General features: G+C 45.3%; 1 protein-coding gene across 1 annotated transcript in view; it reads left to right on the plus strand.

The window, feature by feature from the left end:
- The first annotated feature begins 1638 nt into the window (after positions 1 to 1638).
- Positions 1639 to 27013, plus strand: part of MMP24 (matrix metallopeptidase 24) — a 43354-nt gene continuing 17979 nt past the window's right edge. Inside the window, exons 1-4 of the mRNA XM_044748803.2 lie at positions 1639 to 2033; positions 20413 to 20561; positions 24567 to 24683; positions 26222 to 26526. Of these exons, the coding sequence (XP_044604738.2) occupies positions 1806 to 2033; positions 20413 to 20561; positions 24567 to 24683; positions 26222 to 26526 (799 nt within the window). The 5' untranslated portion in view covers positions 1639 to 1805. The remainder of the gene's footprint in view (positions 2034 to 20412; positions 20562 to 24566; positions 24684 to 26221; positions 26527 to 27013) is intronic.

Genomic DNA, 27013 nt, shown 5'->3' on the forward strand with positions numbered 1-27013 from the left:
TCTGTCTCTTTGTCTCCCCATCCTAGAAGAAATGGGTTCTGAGGTCAGACTGCTCCAGGTCTTCCACTTATGAATCATATTAATTTGGCCAACTTATTCAGAGCTTCCACCTGCTTATCCTAAATTGGGTGTAATAATAGCATCTATTTCATAGGGTTTACTTATCAGGATTAAATGAACTATAATGAAATAAAGGGCTTAGCCCAATGCTTGATACATAGTAGACGTCCACTAAGTGTTAATTATTATTGTTATCATTAGTTCCTTGCAGTAGTCTCCCAACTTATCTCTCTGCCTCCTCTGCTCATTATCCTGTACACTGGGAGGGGAACTAATATTGAACATCTATTAAGTGCCAAGCACTTCATCCTTACGGCAACCTTATACAGTAAGACCAGCATCATTTCATAAGAATGGAACAGAGCCAAGACTTGAACATAGGTCTGACTTTAAAGCCTGTTCCCTTTCCACTCCTCCAAATTACCAGGGAACCATAAAACACCATTTTCCATACACCAACCTGCTCCAAAAAACCTTCAATCACCACCATTTCACCACCTCAATCACCATTCCCATTTCCCTTCAGAACATAACCCAAATTCATTATCCTAGGTTTTAGGGTCTTGTACTATTTCCCTTACTTCCAGCACTTTCCTCTAGGAACCTTGTGCTCCAGAGAAACTGATCTACTGCCCCAACCACATCCTGGACACCCTCATCTTCCTACCTGACATGCCCTTTCCATTTCCCTTCCCTTGTTTAAATCTGGCCCTTCCTTCAAGGCCCAGCCAGAATCCCACCTCCTCCTCTGACCCCTGGAGCACCTGCCCCAATCGTTTTTGACCCTTGCTGTTTGCTACTCTGTGTTTCTTTGCACTTATGTTTTCTCACCAAGCTGTAAACCTCTACACTTCAGGGAGTCAGCTTGCCTTTTTTTTTTGTATCCCAAGTTACCCAGAGCCCTACATATATATAGAAAGTGCTTAATAAATATGGGTTGTTTTGGATGAAAGATGATCTTGCCAGCTGAGTGATCTCTCTCCCTCTGGAGGTAAGGGAATGAGCTTCACCTTAATTTCACTTAATGTCTCCCAGGGCTGCCCCCCTGAAACACTCCTCAGGTCTATTCTTTAGTTTCTCACCTTTCCTGCCCTCTCTTCTCCAGTGCCACCCTCTCAGACACACTCCTCCAGGGCTGTTTCTTTAGCCCATCCCCTGCAACCCTGCCAGTAGCCCAGGGCAGCTCCTCAGTCCCCTCCCCCGGGCTGTCTCTCATTCCCACCTCCTCCAGAGCCACCCACTCAGACCCTCTGCCCAAGGCTAGTCCTTTGGCTTCGGACCCCAACCGCGGATATCCTCCCCCACAAGCATAGCTTGGCTCTTTCTTCGGGATTATTTGTTTAGCCTCTTTCCCCTCCCTCAGGGCTGCCCCCCCACACTCCCCTCCTCCAGTTCCACCCCTTTGGACCCTGCTTCCAGAGCTGCTATTTTGGCCTCTGCGACCCCCTCCCAGCGCCCTCCTCGGCCAGTGCCCCTCGGCCGGCCAGGAGCCGCCGCCCCCGTGGTCTGGCCCGGGTGCTGCCCCCGCGCCCTGGGCCGCCCCCCGCTGGGGCGGGGCGCGCGGAGGCGGGGGCGCGCTGGCGGCCGAGGCGGCGGCGGCGGCGGCGGCGGCGGAGACAGGCGGGCCGGGCGCGTGTCCGCGGCGCCGTGACTCGGCGGCTCCGCAGCGGCTGCAGCGGGAGGACCCGGCCGGAGCCGCCGCCGCCGCCGCCATCGCAGCCGGGCGGCCGGGCCCCGCCGCGGGGATGCCGAGGAGCCGGGGCGGCCGCGCCGCGCGGGGGCCGCAGCCGCCGGGCCGGGCTCCGCGCTGGAGCCGCTGGCGGGCCCCCGGGCGGCTGCTGCTGCTGCTGCCCGCGCTCTGCTGCCTCCCGGGCCCCGCGCGGGCGGCGGCGGCGGCGGCGGCGGGGGCCGGGGACCGGGCGGCGGTGGCGGCTGCGCGGGCGGCCGAGGCGGAGGCGCCCTTCGTCGGGCAGGTGGGGCTGGCGCGCCGGGCCGGGGCGCGGGCTCGGGGCCTCGGGGCAGGGCGGGGGGCGGCGCCGGGGCCGGGCCTGGACCGGGCCGCGCCTGCCGCTGGGGGCGCGGAGGTGGCGCAGCGGGGGTCCAGGCCAGGGGCCCGGGGGTGGTGCTGGGAAGGGCCAGGGCCGCGGAGGGCCAGGAGCCGCTTCAGCACCGCGGACAGGGGCAGCGGGCGAGGGCGGAGCAGGAGGGTCGGGATTGTTGTGCTGGCGGTGGGGTGTGTGGCCTGCATGACTATGTGTGAGGGAAGCCGTACAACGCCTCGGAGTAAATAGTAAGCGCAGCCAGTCTGTTGTGGGTTGAGAGAAGAAACCGAGGATGTTCAAGCTGGAGAGGAGAGGATGGCGGGGGGGAGGGCAGGGGAAGGACTCGATCACTGTCTTCATATCTGAAGGGCTGTCACGTGGAGGAAGGATGGACTTGCTCTGCGTGGCCCCACAGGGCAGAATTAGGGCCAACGTGGGTAGGAGGGGGGCGTTGCAAGTAGGCAAATTTTGGCTCAATATAGGAAGAAGTTTGTAACAATCAGAGCTGCTCAACCAGCCTAGGAGGCGGTGAGCTGCTCATCAGTGGCATGTGCAAGCAAAAGCTCCAGGAGGGGATTGGATGGATACATGCATAATATCTGCATGGATACATGCATAATAATAACAATAATGCCAGCTAGCATTTACTGAGCACTCGCTATGTGCCAGGCCTGGTGCTATCTTTTATATGAATTATCTCATTTAATCCTCATAACTACTCGATATGAGATAGCTGTAATTATTATCCCCATTTTGTAGATGAGGATACAAACTCAGAGAGCTTAAGTAACTTGCCCAAGGTCACACAGCTAGTGAATGATGGAGTTGGGATTCTAACCTAGGCAGGCTGACTCTAGTCTACACATATTTAACCATGACATTATTCTATATTGTGGGGGGAGGGTGAGTTGGACTAGGTAATTACCAACCTGGAGGTCTGCAATTCTGATAAGTGACATTTGGATAGTGGTTTTTTGCTGTGGAAAATCAGAGTGATTGCCTCAGTTATCCTAAGAGATGGAGTGTGTTTGTTCGGAAGAATCTGCCGGAACAGGGATTCTTAACTGGACGTGGGACTCAGGGGGTCTGAAATTTTATGCAAAACTGTGTTTGTATGTGCAAATGTGTTTTTCTAGGAGAGAAGCTCTAGGTTTCTTCAGACTCTCAAAGGGATACATGATCCAAAATAATTACGGTGTGTAGAAAGTCTCTTCAGCCCAGTTGGTAGTTGTCTTCCAAACATCTTTTAATTGCTGATTGACTTATAGTGGAAACTTTCCCTAGCCTGTTTGTGCTTTCAGCTTTATTACCTGTCAAAGTAATGTGTTTCATGAGTTTATACCTATAAAGAATAGGATTCCCTCACTCTTTCTGAGTGCACATGGTGAGGTGGAAAGACCCTGGCCTGGGATTTAGGAAGAAGGCCTGGACTCTAAGCTGACCTTGGCCTCTGATGGCTTCTGTGACCTTGGGCCATTTCCTTGCCCTCTCTAGGCTTGAATTTTACCTTTTCTAATATAAAGAGATAGGGCTCGATGATCTCAACTCTGAACTCCTTTTATTCCTATGATATTTCAAGCATTGAGAGGAGGCTGTTGGCTGGAATACATCGGCGTTTGGAGGAAAGGTTATGTGTGCCCTTATCCTTATCCTTATCCACCTTATAAGCTTGGATGATTCCACCTCTCTTAGCCTTTGTCTTTTTCACACTTCAGTTTCCCCCTTATGACAGGCCACCCCTAGAATAGCCATATTCATCCTCTGGGTCACTGTAGTTGCTCTTTTCTAGATATCCTTGGGCCCTAATTTTCAATAGATGTAAACTTGACCATTGTCCCCAGATGTGGGACCCTATAATCTTGCATAAAGGAAGGATGATTTCCTCTTTGGTTTTCAGGTCCCTTCCTGCTTCTGCCTATCCGTTTATCAGCCTTCCTGACCCCAACACATTAGGCCACTGCCTTTAGGAATCAATCTGCAGTAGCACCCCCATTCTTTTCCTGGGTCAAAACTGATAGCCTGGAACACAATACCCTAGACATGGATTATTTTTATCGGCGTGCTTTACCTTACATTTCCCCACATTGAGATTTATCTGCCATTTTACATCTCACTCAGTACCTTCCTTCAGCGCTCTCTCTCTCCTTTGGCAGAGCATTTCCCTGCCTGAAAGGGCTTAATATGATCTGCAGTCCTGAAATTTTCACTTTGCTCTACTTCTTCTGGATCACTTATAAAAAATTTAAATCAGACAAGTCCCAGCATGGTCTCTTGGGGCCCCCTGCACTCTTAATCTCCTTTCATTTAGAGAAGTGACTGTTTATTTCCATCTATTGTTTCCTATCTCTAAGTGAGTTCTCAGGCCCTGATAAAAACATCACCCTTAATTCCGGGATGACTCCATTTTCAATGTCTAATATATTGTCCAAAACTTTCGAAAGATAGACGAATTATATCCACTGCTTCTCTCGGTAGTTTGCACCTAATTATGTCCTCACTGAACACTCATGGATCACATGATTGAAACCTTTTAGAAATATTGCTGCTTTTCAGCCAGCAGATAATGTTGCTTACTCTTCCTCCTGTCTTTCAAGGCCTCTGGAGTCTGACTCCGCCCTACCTCCTTACTAGAAGGCTGCCTTTCTCGCTCCTCATCGATACACCTTACTCCAGACAAGCTTGTCTCTCCTTTATCCTAAGACAAGCTACCCAGGTTTCTCTGGACATCTACACATGCTGTTTACATCTGCACCTCCACTCATCCATCTGCCTCCTTTCCTTAGAGTTTCAGCCCAAGCCCCGCTTCTCCAGGAAACTTTTCCCTGACTTCTCTAGTCATTTGTTTCTTTCTTCTCAGGGGAGCACTTTGAGGCAGCCCCAGCCAATTTGTCATTTAATTTTTTTTAATACTTCAACAACATTTGGGGAAAAAAATTGTGGTTCTTCAGCAGGGCCTTCCCCAATCAAAATGCTTTATGTTTTGAGATCTAACACAATTCCCAATTCTCAGTGCTCATTGTTAATTACTCAATAAGCATTCAGTGATTCTAATCTTTATCCTTTACGCCAAAAAGCTACATGGATCTGAAATAGATGCTCATGGGCTTGTGGGTCTCAAGATCCCTTCTAGAACCCTTCTTAGGGAGGGGACACATTGCCCACCTGTCCTACCTTCAGTGGAAATAGAGTTTATTCCTTTTGGCAGTGGTTCTGCAGTTTCACCCCTGAGTTCGTTCCTAAGCCATTAGGTGAGTTGTCATCTAGTGGTAGTGACATACAATAGAGAGGAACTGAGAGGTTGCCATGACGTTAGAGATCACCAGGTAAGCACATAGCAGTGCTTAATAGATACTTCTTGAATTGCCGTAAGTGAGTTGCCCAAGGACACTAAGTCTGATACTAGGTTCATCAGAAGTAGAACTTTTCCCTGTTCTCCTGACTTCTCAGTTGAAAGTGTTTTCACTATCTTTTGCTTTTGATTTTGTATCCTCTGATCTTTCATTACCTAAAGACAAAACCAGAAAAAATTCATTCAGTCTGTTTTTTCCTTTGCTTTTTTGAGTCTTTCTTTTAGATTTTGCATGGGACCAGGGGGTCCCACTGATTCTCTAAGTGGCTTCCTCTGTTTGCTTTATTTAAAGCATCTTTCTCTTATTGTTAGCTGAGTAGAATGCCTCACAAATAGTTTTTTGGCCCTCCTAATTTCCAACTTGATTCTGGGGAAGGTTAACACAGTCAGAAAGAGACAAGCCAATCAGCACAGGCCACACGAGTGATAGAGTGTGACTCCTGGGCCCAGGGCATAACGGATTCCTGCCCTCTAGACTGGTTTTGAGGGATCTGCTCTAGGCAGATGGAGAATATTCTTTGGTTTGCATCTGTAATGAAGGAAAGTTATAGCCCTGAATGAGTCTAGGGATGGAATAGGCCTATTAATAAGCACTAACAGATTCCCAAGCCAAAAATTGCTTTAGTGTGATCATGGCCTCCAGTATATCTTCATTCATGGCTGAAAAAACCAATTATCACTGTTAGGAAGTTCTTCCTTTTATCTAACCTAAATCTAGTCTGCTGTATTTTTAATTCATTTTCTCTTTATTATTACTGTGGTTTTCCTATTACTTTAATAGCTTCATACCTGTAAAGTGCTTTACAGATGCTTTCTTGTGCGTGGCCCCACTCGATCCTGGCAACAACACAGTGAGGTAGATAGGGAAGATATTGTCCTCATTTTATAGATGAGCAAACGGAGACTCAGAGGGATGATGGGACTTGCCCACACCTTATCCAGGGACCCACATGTAGCTAATAAACAGCAAAGCAAGGACCAGAAGCTGAATTTTCTACCCTAGGTCTGAGTGCTTTCCCCTCTACACTAAACTGTCCTCTTCTGGGTTATTGTAATAGCCTTTTAGCCAATCTTTTCCACTTTCAAGTATATTCCACTCCCGTCCTTGAGAGAGGTAGTTTTAGAGGTAATAAAAGTAAATTATAACTGTGCAAAAGAGATTAATCTAAGGAAATGCCCAGCCTTATAATGTGTAATAGTTTGAAATCAAAATAAGATGACCCAATTCTTAATGGACTGCAGCCAATGTGTCCTTGGTACCCAGCACAGTGCCTGGCACATTCTAGACATTTGATAAATATTTTTAAATTGATTTTATTGTCTGTGTTGGTTGGGGACCAACTTATTTCAGTCGTGCTTGGCACACAAAAGTCAGCCCCTTTTTTGAAGAATAATGAATGCATGCTAGAGGTATAAACCACGTCTGGGGAAGCTCCAAAGCAGGGGGAAATGAGGTTCCCAGTTGAGGTTGGGGAAGTCAGAGAATGTTTTAGGAAGAAGCTTGGTATCGAAGATGAACCTTTGAGGAAGGAGAACCGAGAATGGTGAGGGGGCAGTCCAGACAGAAGGAAAACCGCGAACCAGGGCGCCACAAAAGTGCATGGCATGTTTAGGAAACAGTCGATAATTTGATGTGCCTGCAGCATCGAGTTACTTGCTATTTCCAGTAAGAGTGTATGAGAAGAGGCTGGAAAGGGAGGCTGAGAGCAGATTGTGAAAATGGCTCTTGTCCAAAGGCTGAGGGGAGTCATTAAAGGTTTCTGAGCAGAGAAAGGACCTGCTCAGAGCGTGTTGAGGAGGTGGAGGGTCTTGGGCCTGTTCCCGAGTTGTTCTGGGTGCTGGCTCCTGCCCTGGATGCTTTTAGCTTTCTTAGCACAACTGCGGTCTGTGTACCTGTTTTAGTGTATGGATAAAAGTTGTGAATCTCAGCTCTAGCCCTCCCCTGCCGAAAGATTTTGGAATAAATCATTTGGTTTTTGTGGATCTCAGGATTCCGTTCAAGTCCTTCAGTAGTTTTTCTTCATCATTACTCCATGCATTCATTTTAAAAGGTAGCTTTGAATTAGGCTTTAGCAATATATAGGATAACAGGAAAACCATACATATAAAAGATAATACTTCCTCAAAGATCATACACGTTGTTATAACAAAAGAAGGCAGAGAAAAACAAAACATCATTATTAGCATCTTTTGTTAGCAATAATAATTTTAAAACTCAATTCTATACCACAAACACTCATACGCACACTGTTCTCTGTGCCCCAAAAGCACTGGGCCAGAAAGATGGGTGTCATCCCTCATCTCTTCCTCTCCTCTCCTGCCTCAGTGGAATCAGTCGCCAAACCCCAGCAATTCCACCTCCTGAACAGATCTTCCCTGTGTCCACTTCTCTCCACCTCTACTGCCTCCCTCTTAGTCGAAGCTTCCATCTTGTCTCACCTGGACTTCAGAAACTTCCCACCCGACCAGCCTCTCCTGTCCACTGTTAATCCTTCTTCAAACGGCAACCAGAGTGATCTTTCAAAAATAAATCCACACAAGGGTCAGTTATATCTGAAGCAAATATGGCACAAGCTAAGATTTAACAAAACTGGTTGGTGCTTATCCAAGGTTTTATTGTTTTTATGCCTTTCTGAATGCTTGAAATACTTAATTAAAAAAATTTAGAAATAAAAAATCTGATCATGTCACTCCCACCCTCACCTTGCTTAAAATGTCTTTTAGGATAAAGGCTAAACTATTACTATACGACTTCCACCTCTTCCTTTTAATTCTTATTATGGGAACATTTCAAATATACACGAAAGTAGAACGAATGTTGTGAACACCCTTGTACCCAGCACCCACGGGCTGCTCAGTCTGGCCTGTGAGGCCTGCATGATTAAGTCCTTCCCACTCTCCAGCTTCCTTTTATACCACCTTCTCAGTCCACTCCAGCCACGCTGGCCTTCCTTCTCTTTTTCTAATATGCAGGCTCTTTCGCATGTCAGGAATTCAATAAGATATTCTCTTTCCTGGGATGTTCATTCTTCCACCTTCATCTAGCCCTCTTCTACTCTTGCGCAGGACTCACTGAGGTGTCACATCCTCCCTGACATCACAGCCTGCGTCTCCTGTCTCACAGCGCCTTCTCCTCTTCCTTCATTCCACTTACCACAATTGTAACGAAACATTTAGTCTTTCCGTGTCTCTCTCCCCCACCAGGCTGTAGGCTCTGTGAGGAAGAGTTCAGTCGGAGTGACAGGCATGTAAACCACTATTTATAATGTAATATGAAAGATGCCATAAGTGAGGGGTGCATATGATGCCATTAAGAGCACAGAGGAAGTCCATTTAACCCTGGATAGCCTTCCCAGGTGAAGTGGCATTCAGATAGCATTTTGAAGGACATCTAATAGTTCATCAGGGAAAGGTCAGAATACTTATGGGAAAGGCATTCCAGGGAGAGGAAATGAAAAGAAGGCATAGATGAAGGAACTTTCAGGATATGCTCAGGCAACACAGGTAGGCCAGTAGCTAGAGTAGAACAGACTTGGGGTGGCAATAAAAGGGGAGGACATACAAGAGAGAAGATAAGGCTAGAAAGGTACATTCGCATCAGACTGTGAAGCTTATTGAGTGCCGTACTGAGGAGCCTGGACATCAAGATTGGCAGTGAGGAACCAAACTGTCTCCACACTCAAGACAATTAAGCTAAAATAATAGAACTTTATATAATTACTTAGAGATTATCTAGTTCAGCCACCTGTCTGTTACAGTTGAGAAACTAAGGCCTGACCATGGTCTTTGTCTTCCCTCTGCCCTTTTCTTAACTCATCAGTAAATCAAGTCCCTGTGGACAGAAAACTGTGGCACTGGAAAGGGAAAAGAAGACTAAGGCTCCTCGCTTCTCAGAGAGTGAATGAGGACATGGCCACACTTCTGGCCTTGGGAGGAGGCCTCCCAAGAATTGGAAAAGTCGGACATCCCAGTGCTGATCCAAAACCCCAAATGCGCCACCTCCTTGGGCATGGTGATTGTGTGGCTGGTGGTGGCCTCCTGGGTGTGGCCACGGGCACTGTGCAGAGCGCCGGGGAATTCCCACCAGCGCACTTACTACCCACTCAAGAGCTGGTGGCAGCCAAGAGGCAACGCCGCACCATTACGGTATTTGTCAAGAAGCTAAGACGGGCATTGTGGGCGATCCTGAAGGCCCTTTTTAGACTGGCTGTAAGTGAGGAAAAAAAAAAAGACAGCATTTTGAGGCAAACCAAAGCCAGTGTAGAGGGTGCACATGAGCGAGAGAACCCTCCACAGGAGGCAGGGACGCTAGGCTCCATTTCCAGCTCCTCTACCAACTTGCTCTGCGACTTTGGATAAGTCATTTTTCCCTCTCTGAGTTTTCTTTCTCTCTTCTGCAAAACAAGTGGTTAAATTAGATATAATCTCTGAGTATTGTTGACCAGTGCATTTTCTAGAAACCTGAATGGTTAAGCCTTCAAGTTTGAAGTTTTCAAAAATTAGTTATAACTCTGGACCTGCGCAGTGGCATAGTGGTTAAGTTTGCGCACTCTGCTTTGGCGGCCTGGGGTTCACAGGTTCGGATCCTGAGTGCCGACCTAGCACCATTCATCAAGCCACGCTGTCGCGGCATCCCACATAAAATAGAGGAAGACTGGCACAGATGTTACCTCAGTGACAATCTTCCTCAAGCAAAAGAAGGAAGATTGGCAACAGGAGTTAGTTCAGGGCCAATCTTCCTCACACAAAAAAGAATTAGTTGTAACTCAGGTGGGCTCAAGGGCAGGGCTGGGACCTCAGTTGTATGGGTAAGGGAGGAAGCAGGGTTTTCGTGGGACAGGAGTTGGAGGGAACTGACACAGTGATAGGCTAATCTCTAAGGAGTCACCAAAGAGACACAGTGACTTGGTCTGACTGCAATGACCAAAGGTGGTGGTCAATCTACTGCTGGAGAGTGAGGGAGTAAGAGCACAGACAATTACATTGTGAGGATGTTTACCACGTGCCAGAATCTGCTCAATGCTTTTCATGCATGTATTATTTTCCTACTGCTGCTGAAACAAAGTACCACAAACTTAGTGGTTTACAACAACACAAATTTATTATCTTACAGTCCTGGAGGTCAAAAGTCTAAAATGGGATTTATGGGACTAAAATCAAGGTGTCAGCAGGGCTGCATTATTTCCGGAGGCTCTAAGGAGAATTCGTACCTTGCCTATTCCAGCTTCTAGAGGCTACCTACCTTCCTTGGCCTGTGGCTCCCTTCCAGTAATGGCATCACCCTTATGTCTCCTTCTCTCACGACATCTCCTCTGACTCTGACCCACTTAGCTCCCTCTCATAAAGACCCTTGTGAATACATTGAGCCCACCTGGATAATCCAGGATACTCTCACCACCTGAAGACCCTTAACTTAGTCATATCCGTAAAGTCCCCTTTGCCAGGTAAGTTGACATAGTCACAGATTTCAGGGATGAGAATGTGGACATCTTTGAAGGGCCATGATTTAACCTACTACAGGGCATCATCTCACTGAATCCTCCTAACAATACTTTTAAAAATCATCCTTTATTTAACAGATGAAGAAAATAGTGCTTAAAGAAGTTAGGTCATTTGCCCAAGGACAGTCAGCTGAAAAGAGCAAAGTTAGGTAATATCTGTCATGTGTTGGCATCTTGGCCCCAAGTGACCTGTCTTTTCAGAACTAGCTCCCAGATATATAGAGACTAGAGTCTCACTCTCTAGAGGAGACTGAGAATCAGGCAGGAAATATGAGACCTTGAGAAACAGATTAGGGTCATATCAATCTCAGCTTTGGACCTGAGTGCCAGACAGGGAAACTGAGGCTAAAAGCCAGTAGTAAGGACTAAGTTAACATGGCAATGGAAAGGGAAGGATGATCTTAGGCCGCTCTCGATGCCAATACCAAATGGCACAATGGAATCTCAATGTTGAGGTTGAAGGTACTGATGGGCCGTTTGCTGAAGTTAGGACTGGCCAAGGAGATACACAGGTGAAGGACCCAGAGATGAGAGCAGAGCAGAGGCACGGAGGGCAGAGGCTGGCTATTGAGCCAATTTTAACAGAAGGCTTTTCTAAATGGGTGGCATAACTCTTGTCTTAGTAAATTAGAGGTGATACTGAACATCACATGCTCATTTCTTCATGGCACAGGGTCATCACTCCCAACTGTCCTTACTGCAGCGGTTCTCACACTTCAGTAGGCAACAGAGTCACCTTAGGTGCTCATTTTTAAAAGTGCAGAATCCCAGTTCCCAACCTCAGAGAGTCTGATTTAGTGGGTCTAGTTTGGGTTTGAGAATATGCACTTTTAACAAGCTCCTCGGATGATGAGATGCTGACAGCCTGTGATGCACAAGGACAACACACTGAGAAACACAGCCTTAGTGTTGGGACTATAGTCCAGTGAGGTGTTTAGAGTTGTTTGTCACCTATCAGGAAAAAATAGTCATTATTATTGCTATCTCTTACTGAGTACTTAATACCACATATTATGTTATTTAATCTTGACAACCACTCCATGAGGCATATGCTAATGACATGATGCTGATGAAGGAAGTGAGCCATAGAAAGGTCGAATAATTTGCCTAAGGTCGTGTAACAAGTAAATGGAAGAATTAGGATTTGAACCCAGCATGGTTTGTCTCCAGAGCATACACTCTTAACCAAACCCTCAACGTCCTCTCCAGCTGCCTCTCTTCTCACTGCTCAGCACACCCCACATGAAGCCCCTTCACATCCACTTGCCCAGGTAAGGAAACTGGCCGTCTTTCTGAGCCTCATCCTAGGAGGCTATTGACCGAATGCCTAGTGCTTTCCCTAAAACATAGAATGCAGGGCTGAAAGGACTCTTAAAGAATATTCAAGGCAGCCCTATATGGGAATCCCTTTAGAGTAGTGGTTCTCAATATGGGACAATTTTGCCCACCCTGAGGGAAACTTTCAGTGATGTCTAGAGACATTTCTGGTTGTCACAACTGAGGGAGTGATGCTACTGGCATCTAGTTGTAGAAGCCAGGGACACTGCTAAACATCCTACAATGCACAGGACAGCCTCCCTAGAACAAAGAATTATAGGGCCCAAAATATCAATAGTATTGAGGTTGAGAAACCCTGTTCCATAGCAAGTTCTGACCAGCAATCACTTGCCTTCTCCCTGAACACTCTAACTCATTTTCATTCCATAAATATGTATCTTTGCCAGGCCCTGTACTAGGTGCTGGGGTACTATGGTGAAGACGACAGACTATGGGCCCTGCCCTCAGGCACTGTAAAGTCAAGAAGGGGAGACAAGTAATTAATTCATCATGGGATTACAACACTGCATGATAAGAACTGTGATAGGGAGAAGAATGGGTGCTGACAAAGGATGTAGGAGGAACTCCTGAGATAAGGGGTCAAGGATCGAGATAGAAGGAGCAATGCATGTAAGGGTCTGGCAGAACTAGGACACACTGAAATGCAGAGCATAAAAGCTACTGCAGAGGTGGTCAGGGGCCAAGTCACTCAGGCTCTTTGTTTTTTTAAAACCATTTTATTGAGGTATAATTGACATACAAAAAGCTGTAAAAATTTAATGTGTATGACTTAACGAGTTTGGAGATAAGTATACACCTGTGAAACCATCACCACAATCTATGCCGTAAACAAGTCCATCCCCTCCAAAAGTTTCCTCCTGTTCTCTTTACTTATTATTATTATTACTATTATTTTGCCCTAAAAACACTTATAAGAACTGCCCCCTTAGCACATTTTTTAAGTAGCTAATACAGTATTGTTAACAATAGGCACTATGCTGTACAGCAGAGCTCTAGGACTTATTAATCCTGCATAACTGAAACTTTGTGCCCTTTGACTATACCTCCCATTTCCCCCTCCCTTGAAAGCTCTTGATAGAAAGCCCTTGAAGCTGCCTCAGGGTTCTGCCTGCACTTTCTGTTCCTCCTTCCTGGAACTTCCCTCTTCCTGGACTCCCTCACCTCCTTCAGGCCTCTTGCTCAAATGTCACTTCCACAGAGAGATCTTCCCTGACCATCCTCTGTAAAATAGTTGTCCCATCACTATCTCTTTAACCCATTTTATGTTTCATAGCATTTATTACCACATGGTTCTTCCACTGAACCGTGACTAGAAAGTAAAACACTAGAGTGTTTTTGTTTGCTGTTATATCCCAGAGCCTAGCACACAGTGCCTGGTGCATAGTGGAAGGCCCTCAATAAATACTTATTGAATGAATGAATAGACAGAAACAGATCTGATGTTTAGGAGGTAGAACCAGTAGTTCTTTGGTAAAAGACTGGATGTAATCCACGAAGGAGAGGGAGGAGTAAGGGTCAAGATGAGACTTCTGGTTTGGGTAACTGGGCGGGTGGTGGTGCTTTACCCTGACACGGAAATCACAATAGAAGGATAGTGAGCTCACTCTGATCTGAGAAGAGACATAGCTCTTTAGAAGCGTGAGGTATAGGAAGTCCTGGGAGGGGAAAGGGATGTCTGTCCTGTGATCTGACAGTGTGGAATGCCTGGTTTCAGATAGATCTGGGTTTGAATCCTGCCACTTATTAGCTTTGTGGCCCTGGATGATTACTTAACCTGCCTGAACCTCAGTTTCCTCATCTGCAAATTGAGAAACATAATTCCTACCTTGTGGGGTTGTTGCATTCCAGAGTGCCCAGCACAATGCCAGGTATATAATAGGTATTCTAATGATAGTAGCTATTATCATTGTTACTATAATTAGAACATCTCTGTTAAAAAGTTGTTTCTTATAATGAGTCAAGATATATGTTCTGTAATTTCCTGTGCTTGTCTTACTTTTGCCCTCTGTGCCTACCAGAATAAATGTCCTTCACCCATAACCATTTGAAGGCTGTCATGTCCCCTGCAGCCCTCCCTTCTCCAGCATAAACATCCCTCCTCTTTCTTCACAGGACATGGTTCCTCTGAGGGGTTCCCCCACTCTCCTGGCCACTCTCCCTTAGTCATGCTCTAGTTTGTCACTGTCCCTCTACATGTACAACTTCTGGAAGTGGACTTGGACCTTCCATGCATGTTGAGGTCAATGCCTCGTTCCTGTTACTTTGATCATCACCCTAGATTAAGACCTCGCTGCCCAAACTCTTTGAGCAGGGTGTTTTCTCCTTTCTTCCTCATTCTAGCCCATGCTTCCAAATTTGACATCATCCTGCCTGGTCCTCCTTTGTAGACTTCACCTCCAGCCTTTCTGATAATACCTTCTGGCCCACGGTATTGCTGACCAAACACCTGATCCTAATCATTTTCCCATTCCTTCTCCAAGCCTGTACAGTCTGGCTTGGGCTCACACCCAACCAGGTGTGCTGCTCCTGAATACACCCCAGGAGACACGCTGTTTTAACTGATCCATCTTTCTCTCCTCCCCCATGGCCACCTCTGTTTTCCAAGAGCATCCGGCAGCACCGCCAGTTGATCTGCTTCTTGCCGCCTCCATTGCCACTTCTAATCTCACCACCGCCTCTGCTGTCTGCCGCTCTTTTCCCTCTTCAGGCCACATTTTTTTCTCCTTGTCATTCCTTGCTCTCTCCATTGCCTGCCACTACTGAATGTCTCAGCTTTGGCTTCTCAGGAACCAAAATCCCGCCTTCTGCCAGCAGACCAATCACACTGTATTGTCTGTGATCTCTGCGTCTTTGGTTCAGCCCAGCTATTTTGGTCCCTGCTTGCACTCAACTTTTGTTCACTTTCCTCTGGGTTTACACCTCTTTCAGCACTTAAAGGGTGACAGACATCTTAGAGTTGGTTAACTGAGCTGTAAAAGTTAGACTTGTGATGAGGCTGGTGATTGATTAATGGATCCAGGTGTAAGAAGATGAAAGGTAGGTCATTCTGTTTAAAACTGAATGGGGCTTTTTCCTTTAGTGGATTTTATTGTTTTTCAGCCAGGACAATGGAGCCTTTGCCTCATCAAGCAAAGAAGTCACACTACAATAGATTGCATGTCAGCAAATGTTTTTTTCAACCTCTAGTAGATACCAAGAATTGTGCTTGATGCTTTTATGTGTATTACTCATTAAACCTTCCCAAGATGAAATCCCTTCCTTGGTATCCAAACAGTGCCTCCTAGACCATCATTCATTCATTCGCTCATTCATTCATTCAGTGATTATTTGTTGTGCTATGTACAAAATTAAATATGACAGTCTCTGCTCCTCAGGAACTCAATCTAGAGGAGAAAACAGACATATCAACCAAGAGGTCTGATACACTGTGGTAGTTGCATTTAGAGTGGTGGAGAGGTAAAGCAGTGCAGCAGTAGAGGGGGCCCACTTGCTCTGCCAGGGAGAGTTAAGGAAGGATTGCCAAAGGGAGTGACATTTCAGCTAGACTTTGAAGGATGAGTTTGCTAACATGCATAAGGAGAATGGGCTTTATTGGCAGCAAGGACAGCCTGGAAGTGTGGAAGGGCAGGGGATGTTTTAGAATTGGTGTGACTAGAGTGTGGAAGACTTGCTCCAACATCAGGGGCTTCTGCCTAGAGAAGTCAGAGGATTGCCTGGGTCACAGAGCAAGTGAGTGGCAGAGACAGGGTTAAGCAGCAGAAGTTGGAAGTGTCTGGCCCCTAATCCATAGGCCTTAACCTCTACCCTCTTATACATACACAGGCCCTATCTGAATGCCCTCTTCCCTGGCTTGGAGCTGTCATTTGACCAGCACTTCCCTCTCCCATTTTGCCTCTTAGAGGTCTGCCCCTGAGCTCTGAGGATTGTCCCTAGTGAACCTGGGAGGGAAGCAGAGACCAGAGAGGGCTAATCCATTCCAGTGTTTGGTCCTGACCCAGACATTTGCCTAGGACCTGAGTCATTAGATCCTAACTCTTGATGCTGCTGAGATAGACTCTTTGACCTTCATAATGGATCCTAATTGGCTCTGAGATGCTCCTTTCTTGAGTATCTTAGAAAAGGAGCTGGGTAAACCAGGTTGCCAGCCCTTTACTGAGGAGGAGCTACTTTTAATTCCTCAAAGCGTTAGAAGGCTGGAGTGAGTTTATGCTAAAAGTTCCCTATTCCTTCTCTCCTACCATATGTGGTAATGAGGGCAGGAGGGGAGAAGATTCTTAAATTCCATGCTGGCTCAGAGGTGGGTGCTCAAAAACTACTCAGTAGGCTGACAGGTTTGTCACCAGTATCTGTCCAAAGATCCCCAGCCATTTCCCAAATGCCCTAATTCATCTTAGCTGGATTTTTAGAGAACCAACGGAATCCACAGATAGGGAGGAATTGGATTTATTTTAGATTTGGACCACAACTCTTTTTGGGAAGTCCTGAGGTAGCTCACGGACTGAAGCAATGTTTTTAAGTAAGACTTTTAATGATGAAACATATCTCGGTCATTGGAAAAAAGAAAAAAGTAATAGTTACTTCCAAGCATCACCATGCTCAACCCTTAAGCTATAAATTTGGCTGAAAGATTCCTGGCAGAAAAGCCAAAAGGGAAAACCACTGGGTTACCCAGTGTTCATATTCTGATGTCAGAAAGCATACAGAATCTCCTGTAGGGAAAATATTTTCTTTAAGCTAAAGCTTAATAAAAAGTGATTGGTTCTGGGACCGGCCCATAGAGTAGTCGTTAAGTTTGGCACGCTCCACTTCGGCGGCCCAGATTCACGGGTTCGGATCCGGAGTGTGGACCCACACCAGTCGTCAGCCATGCTGTGGCAGCAGCCACATATAAAATAGAGGAAGACTGGCACAGATGTTAGCTCAGGGCTAATCTTCCTCAAGAAAAAAAGAAAAATTGGCAACAGACATTAGCTCAGGGCTAATCTTTCTCAGCAAAAAAATGAAAGAAAAAAGAAAGTGATTGGTCCTAAGAAAGTTGAACGACAGGGTGAAGATTACACAATTCAAGTCAGCTCATTTCTCCACATGCAGTGCTCCCAGTGCTGTGTGAGAGATGGTCATGTCCATAGGTCACCTAATAGCAAGTAGAATTGACTGTGACAGACATACTGCCCTCCACAGGACTCACAAGGACTGGCTCTTGGTACAAGCAGAATGTGGGAGGGTGGGATGACTGATTTCAAAAGGCAGAGAAGGAGTCAAAGACCATGTTTTCCACCTTGATTTTACAAAAGATAACAGAAACACCATCTGAAGGTATAACACACCTCTTCAGTGACTACTATGTGTCAGGTGCATTTGTTCATTTCATCTTAACAACAGTCCTGTAGAGGAGGAATTATTATTTACATTTTACAAATAAGGAAACTGAAGCTCAATTTGCCCAGAGTCACACAGCTAGCAAGTGGTGAGGTCAGGATTCAATCTCAGGACTGTGCCTCTTTCACATTATACCACCGGGTTTATTCAATCCAACGATTCCTAATTGAAATTTCCATAAAGAAAGAAAACCTAGTATGACAGTCTGGCTGTGAGGGACTGAGAGAATGTATTTCAGGGACTTAATGGTTTGATGACATAACCTGGGAATAGCAGTTGGAACACCTAGATGAATGGATGGGTGACTTGTCCTATCATGTTCATTTCCAGATATTTTACTTGAGCCTTTTGGCTGATCCTGGGCCACAGTCAAATCACAAGTGATTCTCTGTAATTTGTCCATTTTGTGAACAATTATGTATCATCTCTCTCTACTTCCTTCCTTTCCAGCCCCCTCCACTCATGATCACTCCCTCCCCCAAAGTTCTAGCCATTTTAAATACTGTTCAGATTGTGCCATGCTCCCCCACACCTCCAGGCAATTGCACCTGCTGTGTCCTTTAAGACACAGCCTCCCCTGGAAGCCTCCACTGAGTTCGCCTTTCATGCCCTGCCCCCATGTGGAAGATACTCCTCTTTTGTTCTCCCCTAGAGCCCTGAACACACCTGATTTCTAGTGCTATATTTTCACTGCGGGTTTACTTTTGGTCTGTGAGCTCCTTTGCATGCCAGAGTCTTGCACAGTGCCTCACATGTAGTAAGTGCCCCGCAATGTCTGTTGAACAGACATAATGGACAGCTACTGTGCATCAGGCATTTCCTGGGCACTGGATATAGAGAGATGAGTAAAACATGGACCCTTTCCTGTGGGAGCTCAGAGTCTGATATGTAAGGTAACGATTAGAGCGCAATATTTATGAGCTATATACTATCTATAATAGGGGATTTAGGGAGGACAGAAGAGGGAGAAAATAACTTAAGCTGTGGAATGAGGGAAGTCTTCCAGAGGTAGTAATTTATGGGTTGAACCTTAAAATAATGAAAGATTTTTGCCAAACTAAGAAATATGCCAGGCAGAGGGAAAACATACAAAGGCATGAAAGAAATTCAATGTTTGGGGAAGTAGAAGAAGTGTTGAAATCCTGTGCTGTAATTTGGAATGAAAAATATGTTTTAGATATCAAATATGAAAGAGGTAAGGTTGTCACTCTGTGGTGGATGTTCTAAGACTATTATTCTATTTTGTTTTTAATCAGTCAGATGGATTTTATCACAAGGCAGTAAAGATGTTACAGTCACCTTGGGTGGAATAAATAATAACTTACTTATAGTCTATGGTCTGCCTCCTTCCAAAAATAGTTTGACTTGACTTGTAATAACAGATACCTCCACAATAAGACTGTTCATATAGAAACAAGAAACACAATCTATAGATAGGAAGGGATAATACCACTTCCTAAGTTCTTCTTCCTTCATTAGCTCACTTGGTGTTCGGGATAATCCTCTGAGGATGGGCAGCAGGTTCTCTCTGGCTTAGACACCAGCTTGTGGGCATGCTCCTGTAAATGCTTGTGGATTCATAGATACATGGATGTTGTCCTCATTTTCCAATTGATGCCACAGATATTTCCTGGTGCTCTGGTTTCTTCAGGTCTCCATCCCCTCAGGCTTGTCAGTGGGAATAATCTTTACTTTGCTATCCTTCAGTTTCACTGTTTGAGCTTCTTCACCCAAGCTACTACAGATTCTCTTGCCCTTTTAAAGTTTTTCTACTTTTTTCTTAAATGACTCCACGCATAAAACTTAGAAAACAGAAAAGTGCAGAAAAAGAAGTCCCCCATGATACCATAACAAAGGATATTCATGGTTAATTCTTTTTTTAAAAAAAAATTTTTTGACATCATTTCAGACTTTCAGAAAAGTTTTCAAGAATAGGACGAAGAATTCCTGCATACCCTTCACCCAGATTCCCCAACTCTTAACACTTTACTACATTTGTTTTCTCACTTTCCTCTCTCTCTCTTTTTCTGAATCTATTTAAGAAAAAGTTGCAGACATCATGCACCCTTATGTAAGCCAAAATACTTCAGTGTGTATTTCCCAAAAACAAGGAATTCTCTTACATAACCATACTATTATTTTTATGTGTGTCTTTCTAGGCTTTTTTCTATGTATATATTTATGTATTTATATTTAAATTAAATAATACAGTTCCATTTTTATTTATATTTATTTATAATGGTTTACTTTTTTAGAGAGGTTAGCAATAAAGATTGTAGATAATCTCATGCCAATAAATATTCTACAACATGATTCTTCAGCAGACTCTGACTTTAGACACAGTAGGTTTCTGGGTGGCACAACATTTTAACAGGCCAACACTTCAGAGAATGAACTATTCTTGTGCTCTTGCAATGGCTAGTCATATGTCAGTGGAAACAACTGAATAAATGAGTAAAGAGGCAGGGCACTGGAAAGCCTTGAATGCAAATTTAATCTTTATTCTGTAGCCAGTAGAGATCCAATGAAAGGTTTATAGCAGGGGAGTAAACCAACCAGATCTGTGTTTTCTGGAGAATAATTTGACAGTGTCTGCAGGAGGGAGTGAAAGAGGAAGAAATCAGAGCAAGACTCCATAAGTCCCTTGGATAAAATGATCCCTAGTTTCAAGGGCAAATCTCTGCCCAGGTAGAACAGAGCCTTCTCCAGCATAATGCATCCTTTTCTTTCACGTGTCTTTCAGAACTGGTTAAAGTCATATGGCTATCTGCTTCCCTATGATTCACGGGCATCTGCGTTGCACTCAGGGAAGGCCTTACAGTCAGCAGTCTCCACTATGCAGCAGTTTTACGGGATCCCAGTCACCGGTGTGTTGGATCAGACAACAATCGAGTAAGATTTGCATAGGACATTGTGCTTTGAACCTTCCAGACTTACATTTGGGTTCACATTTGTCATGCCCTCATGTATATACCATGCCCATCCTACCTTCCTTTCTTTTACTCCTGCAGTGTCATCTGGGAGGGAATACCCCAAGGTACCCTTTCCTATGTGAGCTCTGCCATAAACAAAGCTCTGCTGTGTGACCTTGGACAAGTCTCTTAACCCTTCTGGGCCTCAGTTTTCTTATCAGTGTAATGAGGGGTTTGGTTATAGATGGTCTTAAATCTCCTCTGACTCTAACAACTAGCAGTTCTATGAGTCACCCCTCTGGCATTCTCCTAGATGTACACATATCCCTTGATACAGAGAACTCTTCAATGATAATGAGTTGGCAACTCTTGTTCCACTTTTCACATTTATCAAACTTTTGCTGAATGCCTACATGTGCCAGGCACTGTGCTTGATCCTATGATCTTTGCCTTCCAGAGGCTCACCATTTAGTGAAGAAAAGCACAATCATCTGGCTACACCAATTAGAACCCAGAAGGAAACACGGAGTTTCAGGGAGATACTTAGGAGACAATAACAAATAAGACAAACCCCAAGAATGGTAGAGATCACTCAGGAGAGTATAAGAGGAAGAGAATAGTGCTGCGGATGGAACCCACAAAGCAGGCTGAGAAAGAGCAGCCAGAGAGGTGGAGGAAGCCAGAGGCAGTGAAGGGGGGAAAGGTCACCAGGGTCAGCTGCTGCAGAATGGTCAAATAGCAGACTGAGAAGTATCTGCGAGTTTGGTAACAGAGGCCATTGTGACCTCCGCAGAATGGTGGAGACAAAGTCAGACTACAGTGGGAGGAAGGAGAGGTGAGGAGCAGAGACGGCAAGTGTAGGGAAAACTTTTAAGAAGCTTAACAGTGAAGGGAAGGAGAAATAGATAGTGGCTAGAGAGGGTTGAATTTTTGTTTGTTTGTTTTATGATGGGAGAGAGTTGAGCATGCTTAAATTTAAGAAATAGCCATGAAAGTTATTAAAGCTGTTTAAGCAAAGCCATTACCGCCATGAAGGCATGGTAAAGAGCTGGAGAGAGTTTCCTAAGGAGGTGGTGAGGGGTGGGATCTAGAGCTCAGGTGGAAGGAGAGAGCAGGGCTGGGAGAGGATGCGGGGAAGTGGGGGTGTAGAGAACCAGAAATCCAGCTGATTGTGGAGCCAGGATCAGTCCACCCCTTGGGTGAGTCACTCCTGGAGAGAATCATCTCTCTGGGCCTCAGCTTCTTCATTTACAAAGGGGAGTGTTGGATTAAACTCTCAAATTCTAGATTCCACTATTCTAAGCTTCTAAGCTTTTAAAATTTGGTGAATCTGGGGTTTTAAGATCCTAAAATTCTGTCTAAACATTTTCTATTCCTAGGATTCTCTGATTGTGAGATTGTGAAATTCTGAGGTAATACACTTGACTGTTCCTATGATGTTGTCCATACAGTGGACTCCATGGCCCTGTGGCCTCACAAGTGAGCTGGTTAAAGAGAGCCTGACTGCCTTTCAAAGCGGAGGTTATTTTGAGGGCTTTGTACAAGACTCGTGGCAGTGCATCCTGGGGCAGGAGCACTGGTGTCTCTGCTGAGGCACCACCTGGCCTTGGGTTTTACTCCCTTCCAGAAAGCCCCAGGCCTGTTGGACAGGGTTCAGAGAGTGGCAGGTGGAAGGGGAGAGGAGGAGGCAGAGGGAAGAGTATGAGGGAGGAGAATGGTATTTCCCACTCACAGTTCTGCCTCCACCTCTGTGTAGGAAGACATGAGAACGCTGTTTTGGAGGCATGGGAGGGTAGAAGGTGCTCCCACTTAATTCCAGACCTGAGTAGGGAGGATGTTGGGGGTAGAATTTAGAGACCTTAGTTTCAGCTTCAGCTGTGTGACCTTGGGCACTCAGCTGCCTTTCTCTGGGCCTGTTTCCTCCCTAGGGGCCCTTCTGGGTCTAGCTCAGCCTTGCTGTAGCAGAAGTGGCTCCTGGTTCTCTTCCCAGGGACTGTCAGTGAAACAGAGCTAGATTAGCAATTTAAAGTCCTATTTTTGAGTGCCTACCTTGGGAAATTTCACACATTATTCATTCACTCATTACTTCACTCATTCAACAAACCTAGTAACTCTAGCCCAACCTGTGCTAAGCATGGAAAGACAAAAGAAAAACAAAAGAAAAGAGAAAATCCCCAGCCTTTGTTTGTTAAGTTGCATGAATTATTAGTTCATTTATTTATTCAACTAAATTCCAGTACTGCCGCAATGCTATATTTTGCAAGTTACTTATCTGTGTATCTTTTCCCTCATCTATAAAATGGGGATAAATAATTTCTGGTTACCTCACAGAGTTGTTTTGAGAATCAGAATTTTTTTAAAAACAGAAAGTGAACACTGTGAAAATTATAAATGTTTATACCAATGCATGGTATTATTATTATGTCTTCTGTTACTGATTTCTGAGTGTGGGACACTCTAGGCAATGTGGAGCACACAAAGATGAATAGGACCTGGGTAAGTCCCTCAAGGGGCTTTGAATATTTGGTTAAAATAGTATCTGTTTCCTTTTCTCTATATTGCCCATGGCAACTGCTTTCAACAACTGTAAATGAGGTCAGATATTTCCCTTCCAGTGATGATCATCGTTTAGTGAGTTGGTTGTTAGGCCATCAGAGGGACATAAAATGCAAGGATGGCCTGGGCCCCTTAAATCTCTACCCTGGCTCCTTTTTTATATCCTCAATGATGTCCCCCAATGTAACAAACAGTTGCCAGGATTTACTTAGTTCCAGGAACTGGGCTCGCTTCTGGGGATACAATGATGAATATGACACAGTCCCTGTCCTCAAAGAATTTATCATTTACTAGAGACAACAGTCTATTAAATTTAAAATCACAATACAGTGTGATAAGTGCTGTGGTGAATTACATTCCCAATCCTACAGTTTGAACACCTGTAGTGAAAGGGAATTTGCTGCCTTCCAAGCTATGCCATTCTCCTGTTGGATAGTTCTGATTAGTTTATTCGCTCATTCATTCAACAAATCACTATCGAACACCTTCTGTGTCAGGCACTGTGCTGGCACTGGGGATACAGGCAAGGCTCCTCTCCTCAGGGAGCTTAGAATCTGGTGGGAGAGACAAAGAAGAAACAAGAAAGCAAACATATAATTTCAGGGAATGATAAATGCTATGAAGAGAACTTCAGTAGGATTAAGAGACAGTGGTGGGATGGGGAGGAGGAGGCTATTTTAGATAAACTGGACAGGGAAGTCCTCTAGAAGGGCTGACACTTGAGCAGAGACCTTAATGAAGTAAGGGAACAAACCATGTGAAGAAGAAGAGCATTGCAAGCAGAGGGCACAGCAAATGCAAAGACGTTGAAGTGGGAATAACCTAGCATGTTCAAGGCACAGCAAGAAGGCCACTGAGGCTGGAGCAGAGCATAGGAAGGGAAGGAGGGGAAGACGTCATTGGACAGGTAGGCAGGGGCTAGATTATGCGGGACCCTGTGGGCCAAGGTGAGGAGTTTGGATTTTATTTTAGGTGTTTGGGGAAGTCATTGGAGGGTTTTAAACCAGGGAGTGATGTGATCTAATTCCATTTACTGAGCATTTTTACATACACTCCCTCCTTTGAGGCTCACTACAACCTAAGCACAGTGAGAACTATAATTCTCACATTGCAGATGGGGAAACTGAGGTTCACATTGATTCACTCGCTTGCCTGGGCTCCTATGATTAGTGGTGGAGCTGGAACCCATGTCTACTGACTCCCAGTCTCTTATGCAGCAGTGTTTCTTCATATTCGATTGTGAGAGAATAAATTAATGGATCAATCAGTTGATCCTGTTCCTGTCGGGAACCCATCAGAGCCAGGGTCCCAGAGTCTAAGTTGAGGATGCACACTGCCATTCAGACTGGGACTGGGGACTCTGCCATGCCTTCCTAGAGTGTTCAGTGACCACAGTACATGTGTGTATGTGTATCCTCTCTTTGCTCAGGTGGATGAAGAAACCCCGATGTGGTGTCCCTGACCACCCCCACCTGAGCCGCAGGCGGAGAAACAAGCGTTATGCCCTGACTGGACAGAAGTGGAGGCAAAAACACATCACCTACAGGTGCTTTGACTCCCTCTCTTCCTCCTTGGCTTTGGCTCCACTCTCACTCAGTTTTTTCCTGGCCTGAGTTTCTGAGGCTGACACTGTAGGTGCGTCTGCGATCAGGGTGAAGATCAGGTATGTGGGCATCAGGGCCAGGCACTGTGACCTATGACTGTGTCCTCCTTGTGGCGTCCAGAGAATGCTATGTCTCCAATTTCACGTTTATTTGGTCTTTTAGGGGCTCAGTAGTTGTTTTCTGTTTAGATTCCTATAGTTTCTAGTTACAGAAAGTGGGGTATAGATTGTTCAGTAACTTTCTGCTGTGATAAAGAACCATGGCTGAACTCATTCTCCTATCACTCCTTGCCAAACTCCACTTCCTCTGATTTGGATCCCTTCCTCACTTAACATAATGGACTTCACCTGAGCTTCCCAACTCAGCATTCCAGTTGTTTCTTAAGGTGGGTAAAGAACTAGGAAGTGGATCACAACAGTGTCATTGCTTGACTGATGGGCAGAGCAGGATCAGTCTTCAAGTCAGACCAGCGACCAAGAGCGGGGATAATGGCGCCCATCACAGCAGACTCAGACATCAGAATTTGAAGTGGGGCTGGGGCAAGGGCCAGGCATAGGGCAGGCTCAGGTGGGCTCTGGTTGGCTCTGATTCCATCTCAAGTGGATCACCTGGGTTCTGGGGTAGGATCTAAGACAGACATCCTTGGACCTGAATCAAGGGCTCTCCTGCTGACAAGCTGTTGAGACTAGAACAGGATATTTTCAGAAATCTGACAAGAGAAGGAAACTTAAGAAGAATCTGGGTTAGAAACTGAACAGACTCTTAGGATCTCCTGAAGAGGTAGAGTGGATCAAGAAAAAGAACTGACTTCTAACCCAACTCTGACCTTAACTTCTATCACTCAACCTCTCTGAGCCTCTTTCCTTATCTATAGAATGGGTGAGTAATCACTGCTCCAGGTGTTCATGGGGCAGAGCACCCAGAAGTAGTGATGTTCTGTTGTGGAGAACCATGCAATATGGATATAGCAACCTTAAATAACTAAATCTATAACCAATTAAATCAGACACCACCCTGTACCAGCTTTTAGGTAGACAAGCAGTAGTAGTTGGTGCCAAAGACTTTTTTTTAAAGGGACATTTCACTTAAACTCTCCACTGTTCAAATATTTTAGTAATTTTTATAAATGTGCATATTTTATGTATTGGGAGAAAAATGTAAAATTAAGAAAATGCTATATCCACCAACTTAATTTTTTTCTACAAATTGGAGTAGAATCCTGTATTCAACACAAACTTTGTCAGAAATCAAATATAAAACACTGATTAAAGCAGAGCTACTTTGATTGAGGCAGGGGGTCAGGGGAACCCAGAGCCTTGCCTACTCAGCCTCTTCTTCAACCCCTGGGGCACCTCAGCAGAATTCTAGGGTTCCAAATTTGAAGATCACTGGGCCATATGGTCTCTGGTGTCCCTTTTAACCCTGCTAGTCTCTGTCTCTCTGTCTATTCCTCCCTAATGATCCTCCCCTCTGTCACCAGCATTCACAACTACACCCCGAAGGTGGGTGAGCTGGACACACGGAAAGCTATTCGCCAGGCTTTTGATGTGTGGCAGAAGGTGACCCCGCTGACCTTTGAAGAGGTGCCATACCATGAGATTAAAAGTGACCGGAAAGAGGCAGACATCATGATCTTCTTTGCTTCTGGCTTCCATGGAGACAGCTCCCCATTTGATGGGGAAGGGGGATTCCTGGCCCATGCCTACTTCCCTGGCCCAGGGATTGGAGGAGACACTCACTTTGACTCAGATGAGCCGTGGACGCTAGGAAATGCCAACCATGATGGTAAGGCCATGAGGGGCAGGGGGTCAGTCCTGGGTTTCTCAGTGGTCAGGGAAAGAAGCCCTGAGGAAGAGCTTGGAAGATGCCATAGATGAGTTTCCTGGTTTTCTAGAGCTTCTTGTCCAAGAACAAAGAACCTAACAGAGTGGGAACTGAGGTCTCTAATAATATTCAATACTTGACCCCTCAAGGCCAGGGCCAGGGAGATCACTTAATAAAAGGTCTAATTGGGCTGGGTCAGGAGGGAGGGTTAGGTCATGAATAAGAAGATAAAGTAAGGGACCAGAGGCTGGAGAAAAAGGTAAAAAAGTGCTTAAAGCTGAAAGTGGAGTCTGAAAGTGGTAGGCTCTGTCCTGACTGATGAAAGTTTCAAAGGCCATCATATGGGATGACATGACTGATTCACTCCCTATGTCAACCTCACAGGTGAATAACAGGACCCATAATTTCTCTAGCATCCTTGGATAACGTGGCTCTTCACCACTATGAT

This window comes from Equus asinus, chromosome 15, assembly GCF_041296235.1.
Source record: "Equus asinus isolate D_3611 breed Donkey chromosome 15, EquAss-T2T_v2, whole genome shotgun sequence".
NCBI lineage: Eukaryota > Metazoa > Chordata > Mammalia > Perissodactyla > Equidae > Equus > Equus asinus.